Genomic DNA, 17,946 nt, shown 5'->3' on the forward strand with positions numbered 1-17,946 from the left:
GAAAGCATCAACATAGCTTTTTGGTGAAGCAATGTTTCCAGCCTCTTCTCGACTTCTGTTCTTTCTCTTGTTGAGATTGGAGCTTTCAGGATTTTCTTCAACTTCCTTTTCTGGTGAATTGGGATTTGCATCTTCTTTGTATGAAGTCTCACCCATATAATCAAGACCATTATTGTTATATGGTGGCCATTGACAGCTGAGAATAGCATCCAGGGTTTGAGAGCCTTTTATGGTTTTGATGAGCTTCGTTATCTCTTTCCTTAATGAGACAATTTCCGCTTCAAGCTTCTCATAGCTTTCTTCATTTTCCTTTTCTTTTAGCTGTTTGTTCAACACTTTTTCCACTCATTTTGTTTCCTCTCTTTTAGTCTTTCCTTAATGAGACAATTTCCGCTTCAAGCTTCTCATAGCTTTCTTCCTTTTCCTTTTCTTTTAGCTGTTTGTTCAACAATTCTTCCACTCATTTTGTTTCCTCTCTATTAGTCTTGATGAAGATGATTACCTTGGATGGTCTTTTGTTCTTCTTCTTGAGGTTATCAATATCTTTTAATGCATTGATGAGTTATGCTTTAAGATCCACTATGCAGTCAACATCACCTTCTACTTTTTCTTTTTTCTCTTCTGATTTGTCTATGTTCGATCATCATCATCATCATCGGAATCATATTCTTCTTCTTCAGAGAAATCATTATGCTCTTTGGAGTAGAGAGGATTTTATTTTTCGAAGATTTTACTTGGAAGAACCTTTTTTTGGGTTCTCCCCTATCGTCACGATCTTCCCTAAAAGGACACTTACTAGCAAAATGTTGTTGAAATTTGGTACCGGAGGACAGGTGGTTCCCTAAGGCTTTGATCTTTGGCCTAGGGAAAAGTGTCCAAAAGAATTTAATTTTTCTCCTAAAGTAACTTTATAATTTTTTTATAAAGTTAAATCTAATTTGAAAGTGACTTTAAGTGATAAAGTTACTAAGTCTAATTTTAAAGTGACTTTATAAAGTCAATGAAAAATTAGAAAGGAAAAGTGACTTTGGAAATAAATGACTAAGTGGGTCTTTATTAAAGTGGGGTGAATTAAAAAATAGAAAGTGAGATTTAAATGAGCATTTAATCTCAGCCATTGATCTAAATCTATTTCAGCCATTGGATTTAGGGATCACCCAAAAGTCATTTAGGGTTGGGTTAAGGGAGGAAAAGGAGGAAAAGATCATTCATTCTTTCATGAGCAGATTGGGAGAAGGAGAGCAAGAGAGCAAGGGAGATTTCTGGACAAGGAGGAAAAAGAGGCAGCAGTTTGGCACATACACCAAGGCAGCACTTCAACAAATCCGAACAGCGTAAAGAACAAGCAGAAAAAGGCAGTTTTTGTGAGCAAAATAGTGGAAAAAATTATTTTTCAGCACGAATATCGAGGAGGCGATTTTCTGCACTTTTTCCGAGGGCTGTCCGTACAAGTCCGTACAGTCCGTACGTCCGTACGTCCGTACGGTCCGTACAGCTCTTACAGCATTTTTCAGATTGTCGTTTGGGCTGAAAACAGATAAGTTTTGCTTGCTGGAAAATTTCTGTTTTGCTGAAAAATTTTCTCTGTAAAAGGCATTTTCCAGAAATAAAGAAGAGCTCTCAAACTGGTTTTCCCCAAGAGTTGTAGGGGGTTTTTCCAGGGTCAAGTTGACAAAAAATCACTGAGTTTAAATGTGTTTTAATGGCTGTTTTAATTGCTGATTTTTTATTTCTGCAATTTCCAGCACTCTGAAAAATTTCCAGAATTTGTGTTTTCAGCAATATTTATTTTTTCAGTCTGTTAAATGTATGGCTATGGGAATGGGCATTTAACTACATGGGAGAAATAAGGTGAAACTGAAAACCGGGGTGGGAAAATCAGAAAATTTTACAAATGTCCCATCTTACCACAATTAAAACATATGAGAGGTAACTTACCTTTGGAACTGGATCTTTAGTTTTCTGATTAGCTGAGCCATTTCTATACTGGATTCATCAATGGGGCAGCCACCAGACTTGCATTTTCTTGATTTCTTCGATGCTTTAAATGCTGCTTCCTTATGTGATGTGTTTCCCGTCCTCTTTGCATATGTAGTGAGAATTCGATGAAGCTTGTCCATTTTTATTTTCTCCAAATCCTTTAATTCTTCTATGGTAGAGACTTTGGCACCAAAACGCAGAGGAAGAGACCTTAACATTTTTTGAACAACTGTTGTTTCTTCAACATTTTCACCAAGCCTTTTGAGAGAATTAACCTTCTTCTCTTTAGCTGATTCACATTGCATAACTTTAACAAATTTTGAATCTAACAAGCCATTTAAGATGGAGTTCATAGATTTTGATCAGCTGTAGGAGAAGATGGATCCTTATATCTATCTAAAACAGCCTGCCAAACTTCAGCACCAAGAGACATCAAGTGAGTTTTCATTCTTATCTTCCAAAAGGCAAAATTTATTTCATCAAACAAATGAATTTTGATTGAGCATTCTTGACTTGCCATGGCCCCTATAAGATCTTCTTCCAGCTGTTAGACTATTCTTGAAGAAACCTGCTCTGATACCAATTGTTGGAAATACACAGTGATATTGAGAGGGGGGTGAACTTGTATCACTTAGATTTAAATTCTTTTCACTTTATAAATCTTAAAAATAAAACCTTATCACATAATCAATCATCAACCCAATGCATAAACACTGAGATTAAAGTGAAAATTCAAACTTGAAACTTGAATTCTTTTCAGACAGTCTTCAATTTATTACAATCCTCTGTAAGCACCAACTTACAAAAATTGCAGGCTCCAACCTGTCAAGAAGATGAGGACACCAATCCTCTGTTAGCACCAACTTATAAATTTGCATGCTTTAATATGATAGCTTGTACTTAACCTTGAAAAATCTGCTTCCACATCTGTTTAGGCAGCCTTGATGAATTAGTGCCCGGCCTCTAAACCAACACACAACTCAGCTAGTGCTTGCGTCCTTCAGAACTCGGCCTCTCAACAGAACAGATTTCGGCCTCTTAGAAGAGACCTTGGCTTCAACAGAATTCGGCCTCTAGAACAAACCTCGGTTTCAACAGGGCTGTACTTGGCCTCCTTTAAACCAGAACCAAAACAGACAGAAAAACCTTCAAAATGTATGCCAAAATCTCCTTCCACAGCTCAGCAAATGCTTCACAAAAGACTTCTGCAACTCGACTTTACTTCACTTAATGGTTCATGAGGTATGAACCTCATATCTGCTTCTTCTGCTCGCTAAAACAGAACTGAACTTGCTTGAGCGGTTGTTAGAAATGCTCCTTCTCACGTCTATTTATAATGCATTTGGGGTCTAGGGTAGAGCTGACTTATCCACTGGCTGGGTCGACTTGTGCAACTGTCAGAATGGATAATGAATATTCAAAAATTCATATCTCCTCAATCTTGAGGAGTTAGAAGGCATGCCATATATCGTTGGAAAGGTCTCGAAATATGCTATTTGACTATGCAACTTTCCCTTTCATTTGGACAGTCTTTGGCATCAATAACAACCATTATCTTGGCTTGTTTTTGGTAAAGGTTTTCTTTTGTTGAGACCCCTGATTTCATAACTAGAATGTTGTTTGAAGAGAAATTGATTTTGATATTTGAATTTGATTGTATAACTACCATAGTAATTCAGAGAAAACTACCAGAGTATCAATAGTTCATAGTAGGGAGTGAAATGTGCTTTGTTGGGACATACTGTAGTAAGAAAAATTGAAATTGCAAGTCCTATATGGTAATTGTAATTTTTGCGAAGGCTCATGTCTTTTGTGAAGGTTGTTTTCTTTTCACAAGTAGAATTATTATTGAAAAGAAATTGACTAGGATTTTGAATATGATCGTATAACTAAGTTCTTATGTTCGTGTGTTGTTTCTGCAGATCCATCTGGTTTTATTCTCTTCCCTCTTGTTGTACATTCATTTGATTTAATAGTATCTGCATGTGGAATACTTTCCATCCGAGGTACACGTGATCCAAGTCTAAAGTCACCTGTGGAAGATCCCATGGCAATACTCCAGAAAGGATATTCTATCACTATATTTTTGGCAGTTATTGCATTTGCTGGGGTAAGATTCTATTCTATATACATACAGATTAATTTCTATTACAAGGTCAAGTTTTGTGTTGCAAGTGATTTATACTTTTTTCATATCCAAATTCTTTTTGCTCACTTGTATAAATGTTTCTTATATTCTGTTGTTTCTTCTGTCGTTTTCTGGCTACAGTCTACACGTTGGCTTCTTTACTCTGATCAAGCTCCGACGGCATGGTTACACTTTGCACTTTGTGGGCTAGTAGGAATCATAACAGCCTATCTTTTTGTTTGGATCACTCAATACTATACAGATTACAAGTATGAACCTGTACGGACACTGGCACTGTCAAGCTCTACTGGACATGGGACGAATATTATTGCAGGGGTTAGCTTGGGTTTGGAATCAACTGCTCTTCCAGTACTTGTTATCACTGTGGCTATTATTTCTGCATTCTGGCTTGGACGAACTTCAGGTCTAGTTGAGTCCGATGGAACTCCAACAGGTGGCCTTTTTGGCACAGCTGTAGCTACTATGGGAATGCTTAGTACTGCAGCATATGTTTTGACAATGGATATGTTTGGGCCAATAGCTGATAATGCAGGTGGAATTGTGGAAATGAGTCAACAGGTAAAAGTTTCTATGTTTCACTGTCAATGAAGAGTATAATTTGTTCAAGTCTTGTTTCATCTTTTGAACCTAGTTTATTATCCTATATGAGAAGGGAAGAAAAGTAGAAACTGAATATCTTAATATCTTGGGACAGGTCTTAAGAACCTGACTCTCTGTCCCAGAAGTATATTTTACACAGTCTTTTGTCAGTTCTAATAGGATACAGCTTCTAGTTTTTATGAATAAGTTGTAAATCCAATTGTAATTTCTGCTTGCAGCCTGAAAGTGTAAGAGAAATTACAGATCTTCTTGATGCAGTCGGGAACACCACAAAAGCAACCACCAAAGGCTTTGCAATTGGATCTGCTGCATTAGCTTCTTTTCTTTTATTCAGTGCCTATATGGATGAAGTATCAGCTTATGCTCATCAACCATTTACGCAGGCATGTATTTTCTCCAGAACCTTTGTAATTTTCTAAATAATGGATAGTAACATGATTGAAACCAAGTTTTATTTATCGAAATAATGTATATTTTATGTCTTATATGATGTTGAGTAAATACAAGAGCTTCACTTTATTCATTAGCAGAGCAGAGACTAAGAGTGCAGTTATGTGAGATGGGGCAAAGTCCATTTCACAACTTAAATAGATTCAGTAGTATTAGATGCTCTAATTTAAGATATGCTTCTATGGCTAATAAGTAACCTGGGTGTTCTGAAATGCTTGTCTTATGGATATATGATTCCACATGCAATTTATATCTCCCTATGCTTTATGGAGAAACTCTGGGCAGAGCCCCCTCCTTTTCAGTATTGCTGTTTTTCGACCTTGTTTTTTGTTTTTGTGACTTTAGCTCCAAATTTGATAGCTAGCCATTTCCAAAATGTTAATCATTTTTATATTACAAAGTTAGCTGTTTTAAGGATGATGCACTTAAGTCCATTGAAACTCTTGCCTAGAGAACATTTTAGGTTGCCAAACTTCCTTTTAGTTTGAGCTGCTCATTTGATTAGTTTTGACACGAGTTCATTGAATTGCAATTTCGTTATTATCTTTGGTGGGCATTTTAAATCTAACCTAATATGTAAGCTTTAAGTTTATTACAGGTTGATATAGCTATTCCAGAGGTGTTTCTTGGAGGTCTATTGGGATCGATGCTTATTTTCCTATTCAGTGCATGGGCATGTTCTGCAGTTGGTCGAACAGCCCAGGAAGTTGTTAAGGAAGTGCGGAGGCAATTTATAGATCGACCTGGCATAATGGTTAGTATTCAAACAAGTGTGTTGTTCCTTAGCTTTCGGTTTGTTGCCTGAGGACTGCATTTTTTTAAGCATTATTATTATATGTTTTATGTTGAGTGCAAATGGATTCTTCAGCTAAAACTGGCGATGCTCTGTTGCAGACATATGAAGAGAAGCCAGATTATGCACGTTGTGTTGCAATAGTAGCAACTGCTTCACTTCGGGAGATGATAAAGCCTGGTGCTTTAGCAGTTGTATCTCCTGTTTTAATTGGTAAAAGATCTTTTATCTGATATTCTGCATGTCTTGGTTTCTTTGTTACAAATGTCATTTTTCAGGATTTTTTTTAATATTTTATTTTAATTTTATTTATTGATGTATTTAGATGGCATCTATGTCAAGTCACATTACTGCTCAGGATAATAAAAATATGTTGGGCTAATAATTCGAGAGCGGTATCTATTCTGTCATAATCCCCCAGGATTTGAACCTCCCTTGGCTATTTTACCCAAGACCTGTGCCCGGGGTAGGATAATGGGTACTTGCTGAAAATTCATCTTATGAGATGGTCATGTCTACTCCAAAAGGTCATAGTTCAAATAAGCCCAATTAAAAGGTCATAATTCATTTAAGGCTCATTAAGCCCAATTAAAAGATCAGCCTTCCAGAAGCTAGGTCAGACCTCGGATGATCACCCTGGCTTTCAAGTTTTTCCTGGTTTTTCCTGGTCTGCAAGAACCATAATAGAACAGGAAAAAAGTGTTTTTTAACAGCCACGGTACCCTGACTTTCAACAGCCATTGTCATGGACATTAACTGCTTAAGCCATAGAAACATTGAAAACCTGGCAACATTTGGAGCCAATATTTCTTCTCTTGTTCTTCTTGTGCCCCCAAGGTACACCCCCCATTTAAGATAAATGATTATGAGTCAGGGCCATGTGACTTTGGAATTAACTGAGAGAACTGTCTGCAAGCAACACAGCTTCTGAGGTGAAAGAATCCATCACCTGCTTGCTGCGAGGTGCAAATACCCAACAAACATCCTAATCTTGCCATCTTTACCCTTCGAACTGGAATAAATGCACGTTATCACTTTGCCTTTTAAGTTTAAATCCATTATCAGGTTACTGAACATTTCCTTGGGGATATATATAATCTCTTGTGGTTTTAGTGTATGCAAATCCAGTTTATATGGTGAAGTTAATCCATTGTTATAATGTCAGCGTTTTAGTCCTTGTCAGAAACATTTACCTTGGCTAGCAGAACTTTCAAAAACATTGAAACTTCCATGGTTGAGAGGAAAAAGCTGTTATTAGTCTTAAAAGTTTATTCTATCTATCAAGTGATCTGCTTGAGAAGTTAACAGTTCAAAAGTACATCCCTCATTTAAGATAAATGATTATGAGTCAGAGCCATGTGACTTTGGAGCCAATATTTCTTCTCTCGTTCTTCCTGTGCGCCCAAGGTGTAAGTACACTGTACACCCCCCATTTAAGATAAATGATTATGAGTCAGAGCCATGTGACTTTGGAATTAACTGAGAGAACTGTCTGCAAGCAACACAGCTTCTCAGGTGAAAGAATCCATCACCCACTTGCTGCGAGGTGCAAATACCCAACAAACATCCTAATCTTGCAATCTTTACCCTTGGAAGCTGGCATAAATGCGTGTTATCACTTTGTCTTTTAAGTTTAAATCCATGATCAGGTTACTGAACTTTCCTTGGGGATAGAAATAATATCTTGTGGTTTTAGTGTATGCAAATCCAGTTTATATGGTGAAGTTAATCCATTGTTATAATATCAGCGTTTTAGTCCTTGTCAGAAACATTTACCTATTTCTTTTGCTTGGCTAGCACAACTTTTGAAAACATTGAAACTTCCATGGTTGAGAGGAAAAGGCTGTTATTAGTCTTAGAAGTTTATTTTATCTATCAAGTGATCTGCTTTCGAAGTTAACAGTTCAAAAGTGTCTTTTCCCTGTTTGCAAATTCTGTGCATTCATGTAATTTGTTTGATTTTATGTTTCCCATTTGTTCTTGCAGGTGTCTCATTTAAGATTCTGGGTCAGTATACAGATCAGCCTTTACTTGGTGCCAAAGTTGTTGCTTCAATGCTAATGTTTGCAACGGTCTCTGGTATTCTCATGGCCTTGTTTTTGAATACTGCTGGAGGTGCTTGGGATAATGCAAAGAAGTACATAGAAAGTGGTGCTCTTGGTGGAAAAGGAAGTGAAGCTCACAAGGCAGCTATTACAGGAGACACGTGAGTTATAATGGGAACATTGTCTTTAACATGCATTATCGCATGATTCATATTGCTGTCGTGTTATCCATCCTATGCTCACCTTGTTCTTCTACATTATCTGCAGTTAAACTTATTTTATCCTAATTTCTTTCTTGACAATGTCTTTTAATTAATTGAATGTGTTTATCGAGCTATTGACCTAAACGACTTGGTAATGCAGAGTTGGAGATCCATTCAAAGACACTGCTGGACCATCACTACATGTGCTCATCAAGATGCTTGCAACTATTACATTGGTCATGGCACCAATGTTTTTGTGAATTCACTGCAGGATCACGAGTGTTCACCTAGTAGCATCCATGTCTGGTGTCATATCCATATATTTTCCGTCCATTTTTATTGGATTTAGAAGCTGTTAAGCCTATAATTTGTTGGAATCTGTTTCTGAGGTAGGGTCTGTTTTCTGGATATCACTAACTGGTTAACTAACCTCGAGAGAAAAGTGATATTAGCAACAGCTGAGCAAAGTTGAACAGGATCTTTGTGGTTGTAATGATAAGCCATTATCATATTATTTATCTTTAGTTGGATCTGCAGTACATTTTTGCTGGGACTTCAATTTTAGCAGTTTGCAGAACCTATGTGATTCTTCTCAGCAATCATCTATCTGGTTCAATTTTTTGTACTCCTTTGCTCAAGGACTATTTATGTAAAATCATTAACTGGTAAAAGGGATATTGTTCTCCTATTATGTCTTGAACTGTAGTTACATTAGCGGAATTAAAATGTTCAATTGAGATATATATCCAGTTCATTGTCTGATCTCACAGCGACAATATTTTGGTTCAGAGGGCTGCAGTAAATTAGCCTATAGGAAATAGTAAGAGAGCAATTATGCATGCCAATGGGTAGTGCAAATCTGCCGTTTATATTTGTAGGAAACCTTCAGTGACTGCAGAAACCACAATTCATTTAGCAGTATCAGTTTTTTCTCTATATTTGGAAAGAGGCCCAGTAAGACGAAAAGGACTGCTGATTTGGTCAATTGACCAGTTCTCACCCAATGAATATGGAGCTTAAAAACATACACAGATACATATAGTGAGCCTCTCAATTTTTAATGTAACTCGTGTATATCTAGGCTCATCTTTGCCTTTTTCAGGTGAAAGATGGGTTCAGGCCATGCAAACCTCTTGGTCTCTGGATCCATAGGGCTCAGGTCAACGTTAAAACCACTAATTAAGTGGGGCTATTATTGTAGATCAGATATTTGTTTAATCTCCTGAGACAGGAGAGTTGCTCTACATGCGGGTGGGAGCGGATGTCTATTTTAAATATTCATGTTAAATGTAAGTCTTACACAATTTTTTCTCCACTTAACTACTAGTAGTAAGGTAGGGCCATTATTGTAGATCAGATATTTGTTTATTATCTTGAGAGCAATGTTATCAGAACTGGATCAGTAGACTCCTTGGACGGGAACCTGGACGGGAACCCGTAAGAAAACCGGAGCAAAAAAGCGGTCAACCATGAACACAAAATATTCAAATTATATATATATATATATGCATTCATATGAATCCAGATTCCAAACTATTTATACACAAATAAACAAAAGTTCAAAATATTCAAATTATATATATATATGCATTCATATGAATCCAAATTATTTATACACAAATAAACAAAAGTTCAAAATATTCAAATTATATATATATATATATATATATGCATTCATATGAATCCAAATTATTTATACACAAATAAACAAATGTTCTCATTTATATAGCATGTACCGGTGCACATAACCAAAATAGCACAGAGTGCAATCCATTTTTGTATTGAAAATACATCAACAAACCCACCCTAGATGCCCTTTAGCATAAAAGAAAATCACGCTACAACAAATGCATACATATCTAAGTATTGGGGGGTTTTCGCAGTGCATTATATTAGATATATCATTTTTGGGATTCAACTGTGTTAAGTAAGTCATTCATCTATGACCATTTCCATGTGAGGTAGTCGTAAATGACTAGTTTCTCATGATTTTTGAATAGTCCACTTAACACTCATTGCATCGGGTGATGCTCACTGGGGTGAAGAAATGCGATTGAAATTAGTGAAATTAATCACATAGCGTCAATTATCACTTCCAGGGCTTGCACAGGTAACCAGGACTTCCCGGGAGGTCACCGTTCCCAGATCGCCTCTGGCTCAAGCGCGCTTAACTGTGGAGTTTTCCCCACAATCAAGTCCACTTAGCTTGCTACCCCATTTGCAAAACCTTAACATGTATTGTGCCTCGTGAACCATTCAAGTAGAGTTCCCTTCACTCTTTTGAATTTAAGTATTGGGAGGTTTTCACAGTGCATTATATTAGATATCATTTTTGGGATTCAACTGTGTTAAGTAAGTCATTCATCTATGACCATTTCCATGAGAGGTAGTCGTAAATGACTAGTTTCTCATGATTTTTGAATAGTCCACTTAGTACTCATTGCATCGGGTGATGCTCACAGGGGTGAAGAAGTGGGATTGAAACTAGTGAAATTAATCACATAGCATCAATCATCACTTCCAAGGCTTGCACCCGGTAACCAGGATTTCTCGGGAGGTCACCCATCCCAGATCGCCTCTGGGTCAAGTGCGCTTAACTGTGGAGTTTTCCCCACAATCAAGCCCACTTAGCTTGCTACCCCATTTGCAAAACCTTAGCATGTATTGTGCCTCGTGAACCATTCAAGTAGAGTTCCCTCATTCAAAGGACAAAAATGTGTGGCCACTCATTCAAAAGTTGCAGAAGATCCTAGTTCAAACAAATATTGCTAGAACTTGACGAGGAAGGAAAAACCATATTAGACCCTAGAGCAGTCACAGAAAAAAGAACTCGACAACTACAAAATCGATCAATTTCAGAGTATCTCATCAAGTCGAAGAACTTACCCGCTAAATATTCCACATGGGAGGACAAGAATTTATTACAGAAGCATCAAGAACTACTCAAGCATTGATGACAACACTTTTTGAAGGAGGGGCATGTTAGGTCTCTATACTACGAGTGTAACCCCTTAATGTTATTAGTACAACCCCCATATTATATTGTTGTGCCCATGTAGTTCCCATATTGTTATTATTGTGCCCCATAGAAGCCCACTATTATTATTAGTGTGCCCTTACATTATTATTTTTATGTCGGATCTGATTATATTATAACCCCTTAGACTCCTATATATAAAAATGAGGTTGTCATTTGTATAATCCAAGAATTGTTCATTTGTGTAATGTAAAGGAGGTTGGCTCCTTGAAGGGGCTGAATTCTAAGGCGTTGATCTAGTTTGTCTATATTTTTGTGAGCTGGTTTCATAACATTTGCCTATATTGGGATCTTCATCATCAATATTACCTTCTAAGCATTAAAATAAGATGGAAAAGCTTAGCATGCCAAGTCAAGATTTTGTTCGAGCGATGGGTACATTTTTAGTAGGATCATGATAGAAGAGTTAACAATCAATGCCACTAACGTCAAGGTACATAGAGGGGTTGCTGCTCTTGATTAAATGCTAGTTCCATACTCTTGTACATGACAAGATCCACTGGAAACATTGCAATCCTTGCAATTTTAAAATTCTAAAAAGCTATTAAGTCTGCTGGATTTTAAGTGGGATCTAAAATTCTACTTTTTCTATATGAAATCCAATGTGTTCGAAACCACTCTCAAACATCCCAAGTCAAGTAATGGTAACGCTAAAGATTGAAGTAAAAGGATGAAAAGGAAAGATAAAAGAGAATGTCGCTTTTACGTTAAAAATTTAACATTAACATTATTTGAATAGCATTAGTAGGACAATATGTTCAAATATTAGGCTTCCCTAGTCATAAATCATTGATTTTTGTTTGTTTGTTTGTTTGTTAGTTATTTTAATATTTTTAAAATCGGTTCAAAGGTCTTTTGTAGCATTTTACAAAATCCTTTGGTTTGTTACCGAACTGCCCAGTTCGGTGAAAAATGTTGGTTTGGTATCGAATCGGCCAAAAAGGGTTTGGTTCATTGGTTCAAACCGGTTTGTCCCTAATTGGTTAGACTGGCCGATTTTGACCTGTATGGTCTGACTCTGATAACATTGCTTGAGAGAGGAGATGTGATCTATGGCATGAGTGAGAGCAAATGTCCATTATTTCATATTCATGTTAAATATTTTTTTTTTGGTTGATAAGTGGGTGAATCCTGAAAATCACGCTTACCCTGTCGCTAAGAGGCCACGACTCAGGGGCATCTTAGCCGTCAAAGTCACCGGGGATCGCACACGGCTTGAGCCGCACAAGCGGAAACCATGCTGAATTTTTTGGTATCAGCGAGACTAGAACCGGTGACCTTTGCTTACAGAGCGCCTTAACAGCGCGCTCCTTCACCCATTGTTCTAAATCTCTTTGATATGTTCATGTTACATGTTATTTTGTATAGTCTTATCCATTTAAACAAATTCTCATGTCTACTTTTAATAGAAATTTTATAATTATGATTTTATGTACAGACCTTTTTTTTTCTCAATCTATAGTTAAGATTTTATATTCAAAAATGTTTTTTTCATGAGAAATATTTTTATATTCCATATATGTATATATATACACAACAAGGCTCAGTGTTTACACCACAACTCATCAAGCTATTTGTAAGAATAAAAACTGAATGGGGAGCATAACAATCATTCCTCGCAATCACACAAATTCAATTGACACTCCATCATAGTCGTTATAAAGTAATACATGATATCCATGCTTAAAGATGGATCTATTCTAATAAATATTTAGTAATGAATATATAAAACTTTCAAATTGCATGTAGGTGTATTTATTTGATTGAATTTATGTTTTCCAATAATTATATCATTTTTCAAATAATTTAAATCTATCAAATTCATATTTCGTATTTCAAGTTATATATAGGTGTATATTGAAATATTTCTGGGTTAATCTATGGTGTAGAAAGGCTATGCCATATGTTTGTGACTTGGTGGACACAATGAACAAATTTAAAATCTCAGGCTTTTTAAAGTGAGGATTCAATGGTCAATATTGTTTTGCTATTTGCTAAAATACTAGTCAGAGGCTTTGTTGACGTTGAACCCGCAAAAGAAATTCATTTTGAACTTAACAACTTGGTAAAGCTTTGACTAAAGTCAGCCTTTTTTAATTTTATAAAGGTAAAATGGATAAAAAAATAATGGGAGGGGTGATGGGTTCCCCTTTAGGCTGTTTTGGCCATCTTATTTACGGGGAAATTTGAAATATTTGTTGGATGTGATGCCATTTGGTACAAACGTGGGGGTTAGTGGTGGGTTGTTCATTTTTTGCTGTTGTAGCATGTTTATTTATGTTTTTGGACACTATTATTTTCAAAAAAGCCTAGTCTAACTAGGCGTCAATTTTGCTTGGAAAACAATGGAAATCCCGTTAAAGTATTGAAAAAATCTGGCATAAATTTTTGGAAATTTGTGTTACAGTGGTCAAGTTTAGAGATTTTGGGTGCCCCAAGGGTTTTGATGGTGCTAAACCCATTTCCACCATCAAAAACAAGATTCAAGCACTCCTATTGTTAAATTATTTTGAGAGAAATTCGTTGGATTCTGGTGATTTTTGGCCGTCCGAGCAAAATTGATGCCTTGGTCACCAACCTTTTAACAAATATGTTATTATAAACCCCTTTTTCTTTAGAGCCATTGGTATCTATGACTGAGTGCTTTGAGAATATTGCGCTTGTACAAGAAAAAAAAAAGGTTCTCATTAAATTCAAAAAGTTTTCTATACAAAAAGCATAGAAATTTTTGGTTTGTTAAGTGCAAAAGGTTTTATATAAGAAGCATTTTGATCGTTAAGCATAACATTCTACACGCATGATTTGAACCCAAGTGGAGGGATAACAATTTATCCTCTCCACCACCCAAGCTAGGCCCAATGGATGGTTCAATTGTTTGATATAAAAGAGTGACTGTAGAATCAATATAAAATATTTGAGCTATAAAGATTGCTGAATTATATTGAGCTTCATGAATTTTTATTTTTATTTTTTTTAATTACAGAAACGGTTATGGGATTTCATTAAGTGTTTGGCAAAATGCCATAATTCCGGTTACAAGAGGTGAAACTGGTTTCTTGGCATCTCTCCAACCAGCGAGTCATGTCGCACAGGGTTTTAAATCGCCTCTTTTTACAAATTTTCACGTGCATTCTTGCTGCTGATTTCCCAAGCTTATGGATGCATACAAACTGTTTTACCAAAAGACAGAAAAACATAGAAAAATTTAGGGAATTGGGTCCCAGGAGATTTCATTATCTCTGAGAATAGTTCCAGCACCTAGCTGGGTTGCCTTATTTGCCTCTATGTCTGCTTCTTTCTTGTTATTTCTCGGGATATGGAAGAATTTAATTTTAAGAACTTTGTCATGTCTTTTATTCTTGTAATTGTCCTTGCAAGTCAAAGATTTGCTAGATTTGTGTTGGTCACCATTGCATTGATGATGACCTGGGAATCTCCGAAAACAATTGCTTCTTTGTGTCCCACTTCTTTGAGCATTCTGAGCCCTTGGAACAGAGCCATGGCTTTAGCTTGTATGCTTGAGGAGTGGCCCAGTCCCCATGCAAACCTATGTATAGGAGCTCCTTTTGGATTAATAATGATTCCTCCTGCTCCAGCCATTCCTGGATTTCCCTTGGCTGCGCCGTCAAAGAAAAGGGAGGGGATTGTTTGCTTGGACAGCCAAGATTGAAATTCTTCTTCAGTTTTCCTTATTTTCCAATCTTTGAGACTAATAGGTGGAGTTTTCGATTTTTGAAAATTGAGGTTGAGAGCTGCTCCAAACTCTATGTCCTGCTGGTTTAGATTTGTGTCATCACTTTTGTCTCTTAGCCATTCATTTAGCTGACCTTTCACTGTATTTGCAACTAGTTTATAGTGTTGTTCCTTATCTCTAAAAATTCTTCTGTTCCTCTCCAGCCAGATCTGCCAGCTGATGAATTTTGGCAGTGCATTCCAAGCTGCTTTGACAATTTTATTTTTTGGGATTGGGCCTGGGTACCTGGCCAGCCACCCAGCAAACAAATCCTGAACATAATGGGGGAAGATTGGCATATGTTTCGATGGTCTAAGGAGCTCGTGCCAGATCAGTCCTGTATAGTTGCACGCCAGCGAAAGGTGAACTGCAGATTCTGGGCTTTCTTTGCATAATGTGCATCTTGATGGGCCTAGAAAGCCTCTCTTCTGGAGTCTGTCATCTATTAGTATTTTTTGGTGGCAAAGCAACCAGTGAAAAAGATCGATTTTTGGAATGGTAGGGGAGTTCCAAATACCTGTCCAGGGCACCGGATTAGGAGGTACGTGAGGCCTCTCCATGAATTTCGAGTATCCCTGAGACACCGTGTAACCAACTTGCTTTGGTCCCCAGCCTTTCGTGTCTTTCTTTCTTGCATGCAAAGGGGCCACACCATGCAGCATTTCCAACAGCGCATCGTATTCTGTCTGCAGCGCAGGGGAAATGCTGATCTGCTTCCAGCCAGACCAACTATCTCCATTCCAGTTTGAGATGTCCCAGAGCGTTGTTATATTGGCTTCATCCAGCCAAACTTTCAGCTCGTTCCTAAGGTTTGAGTTCACCAGCGGAGGCCTGCTCATTATGCTGTCGTGCCATAGCCTGATTTGTCTGGCATTTCCTGGAATCCAGTAAGCGTTTTCTCTTATGCGTGGCCCCACTTTCATAATTAAAGCGCTGAGGGGGGTCCTGTTGTGTTCTTTTGGTTGCTCCAGGCACCTCAGTCTCTGCCCTCTGAAGTATTTCTTCCACAACGCCAGTTGAACCCATCCTGGCTTTGGAGCAATGATCGTCCATATCAGTTTGGCTCCCATTGCTAGATTATGCATACTTAGATTCTTGAAGTTTAGACCTCCCTCCTGCAATGGCCTGGATACTGTTTCCCAATTAACCAGAGGGATTCTCTTTTCATTCTGTTTGCCTCCTTTCCAGAGAAAATTTCTAATCTGCTCCTCCATCCTTTTAATGATTCCCACCGACGCCAAAAGAACAGAGAATTGAAAAAGCGGCAGACTGCTAAGCACTGATTTGATGAGGACTGATTTTCCGGCAATGTTGAGCCAGGAGGATCCCCAGGCCTGCATTTTTACTTTGAATTTTTCTATCTGGGGGTGCCAATCCTTGCTCATAGCCCTCTTATTAAAGATGGGCAGCCCAAGGTACTTAAAGGAGGTCCAGGAAGCTGAAGCTGCAAAGCCTAGACATCTGGCTATGGAACTTGCAGTAGCAGCTGATATATTCCAGCAGTAAACATGACACTTACCCCTGTTTAGTTCACTGCCCAATGCTTGAAAGTAGTCTTCCATTACTTCTTTGAATTTTCTTGCAGACATTTGAGTTGCAGTCCCCAGTGACATGGTATCATCTACGAAGAGGGCGTGATTGATGCTCTTAATCCCTCTTGCTATGCACAGGGCGTTTAAATCTTGATCTTGCTGTTTCTTGTTTAGGTAGAAACTGAGGACAGAGGCTTGCAACACAAAGAGAAGGGGTGAGAGGGGGCACCCCTGCCTTAGCCCTCTGGAATCTTTGAAGAAGTCCGCAGCCCTGCCATTTACTAAAGGTGTAATCCAGGGTTCCGAGATACAAGCTTTGATCCACTTGATAAAATTTCGACCGAAGCCAAGTTTGTGCAAAACAACAAACAAAAAACTATGTTTTACTCGGTCAAAAGCATTTGCTAAGTCAAGTTTAATGACCATACCTTTTTATTTTCGACAAAGGCTGGAATGAATCGCCTCTTGGACCAGGATGAAATTTTCTACTAGCTGCCTGCCATGTATAAATCCACCTTGATTTTCCTGGATGATTTTGGGGAGGATTTTCTTCAACCTGTTTGCTATTACTTTGGTAATCACTTTGTATCCGATGTTACATAAGGATATAGGGCGAAATCTATTAAGTGAGTTTGCCCCTTTTTCTTTAGGTATGAGGGCAAGGAAAGCTGAATTTGTGCATCCTCCAATTTTCTGACACTCTTGGGACTTCTGGATCATTTTGAAGAGTTCCTTCTCAACTATCTGCCAACACGTTTGAAGAAACCTGGGCACAAAACCATCCGGGCCCGGGGCTTTATCAGGTTCCATGCAAAGAGGGCGTCCCTGACTTCATCTTGGTCATTTTTCCTTCAAGAACCTGGTTCATTTTAGATGAGATGAGGTTAGGAACAACATCTAGCAGATTATCGTATTGGCTAGTCTCCATGTCTTCACTGTACATATTCTCAAAGTGATTTGAAGCTGCCCTCTTAATGCTGCCAAAATCTTTTAGAGTGCAGTTATATTTTTTGATTTCTGATATAGAATTTCGGCATTTCCTGGCTTGAGCCTGCTTGTGGAAAAAAGAAGAATTTCGATCCCCAGCTTTGAGCCATAGACTCCTTGATTTGAGCCTCCAGAATTCCTCTTCTGCCAGACAAGCCTTGTGGAACTTTTGCTGTAGTTGAGATTCTTTATCCAGTTCTTCTTTGGTTATTTTCGCAGTTTCTAGGTGGAGGTGCTGTTTTTCCAACTCACTTTGAATTTTTGTTCTATCCACAGCGAGATTGGGCAAGGTCTTAACCCAACCTTTTAGCATCCTTTTAACTCTACGAAGTTTTTCCTCCCAAACAAAGAAGGGGGAACCCTTGACTGGCTCTTTCCAGCAATCTTTGACCCTTTGCATGAAATCTGTCTCTTTGGTCCATAGAGAGCTAAATCTG

General features: G+C 37.8%; 1 protein-coding gene across 1 annotated transcript in view; it reads left to right on the plus strand.

The window, feature by feature from the left end:
• The window catches only part of LOC149176114 (pyrophosphate-energized membrane proton pump 2), a 58,381-nt gene extending 49,470 nt beyond the window's left edge, over positions 1 to 8,911 (plus strand). The window contains exons 9-15 of the mRNA XM_089419871.1: positions 3,903 to 4,090; positions 4,250 to 4,687; positions 4,948 to 5,112; positions 5,778 to 5,933; positions 6,074 to 6,185; positions 7,959 to 8,178; positions 8,381 to 8,911. Coding sequence (XP_089275997.1) covers positions 3,903 to 4,090; positions 4,250 to 4,687; positions 4,948 to 5,112; positions 5,778 to 5,933; positions 6,074 to 6,185; positions 7,959 to 8,178; positions 8,381 to 8,480 — 1,379 coding nt within the window. The 3' untranslated portion in view covers positions 8,481 to 8,911. The remainder of the gene's footprint in view (positions 1 to 3,902; positions 4,091 to 4,249; positions 4,688 to 4,947; positions 5,113 to 5,777; positions 5,934 to 6,073; positions 6,186 to 7,958; positions 8,179 to 8,380) is intronic.
• Positions 8,912 to 17,946: the final 9,035 nt, after the last annotated feature.

Source organism: Pinus tabuliformis, chromosome 4_1 (genome assembly GCF_031772625.1).
Source record: "Pinus tabuliformis cultivar Carrire ecotype Pingquan chromosome 4_1, CPIR1, whole genome shotgun sequence".
NCBI lineage: Eukaryota > Viridiplantae > Streptophyta > Pinopsida > Pinales > Pinaceae > Pinus > Pinus tabuliformis.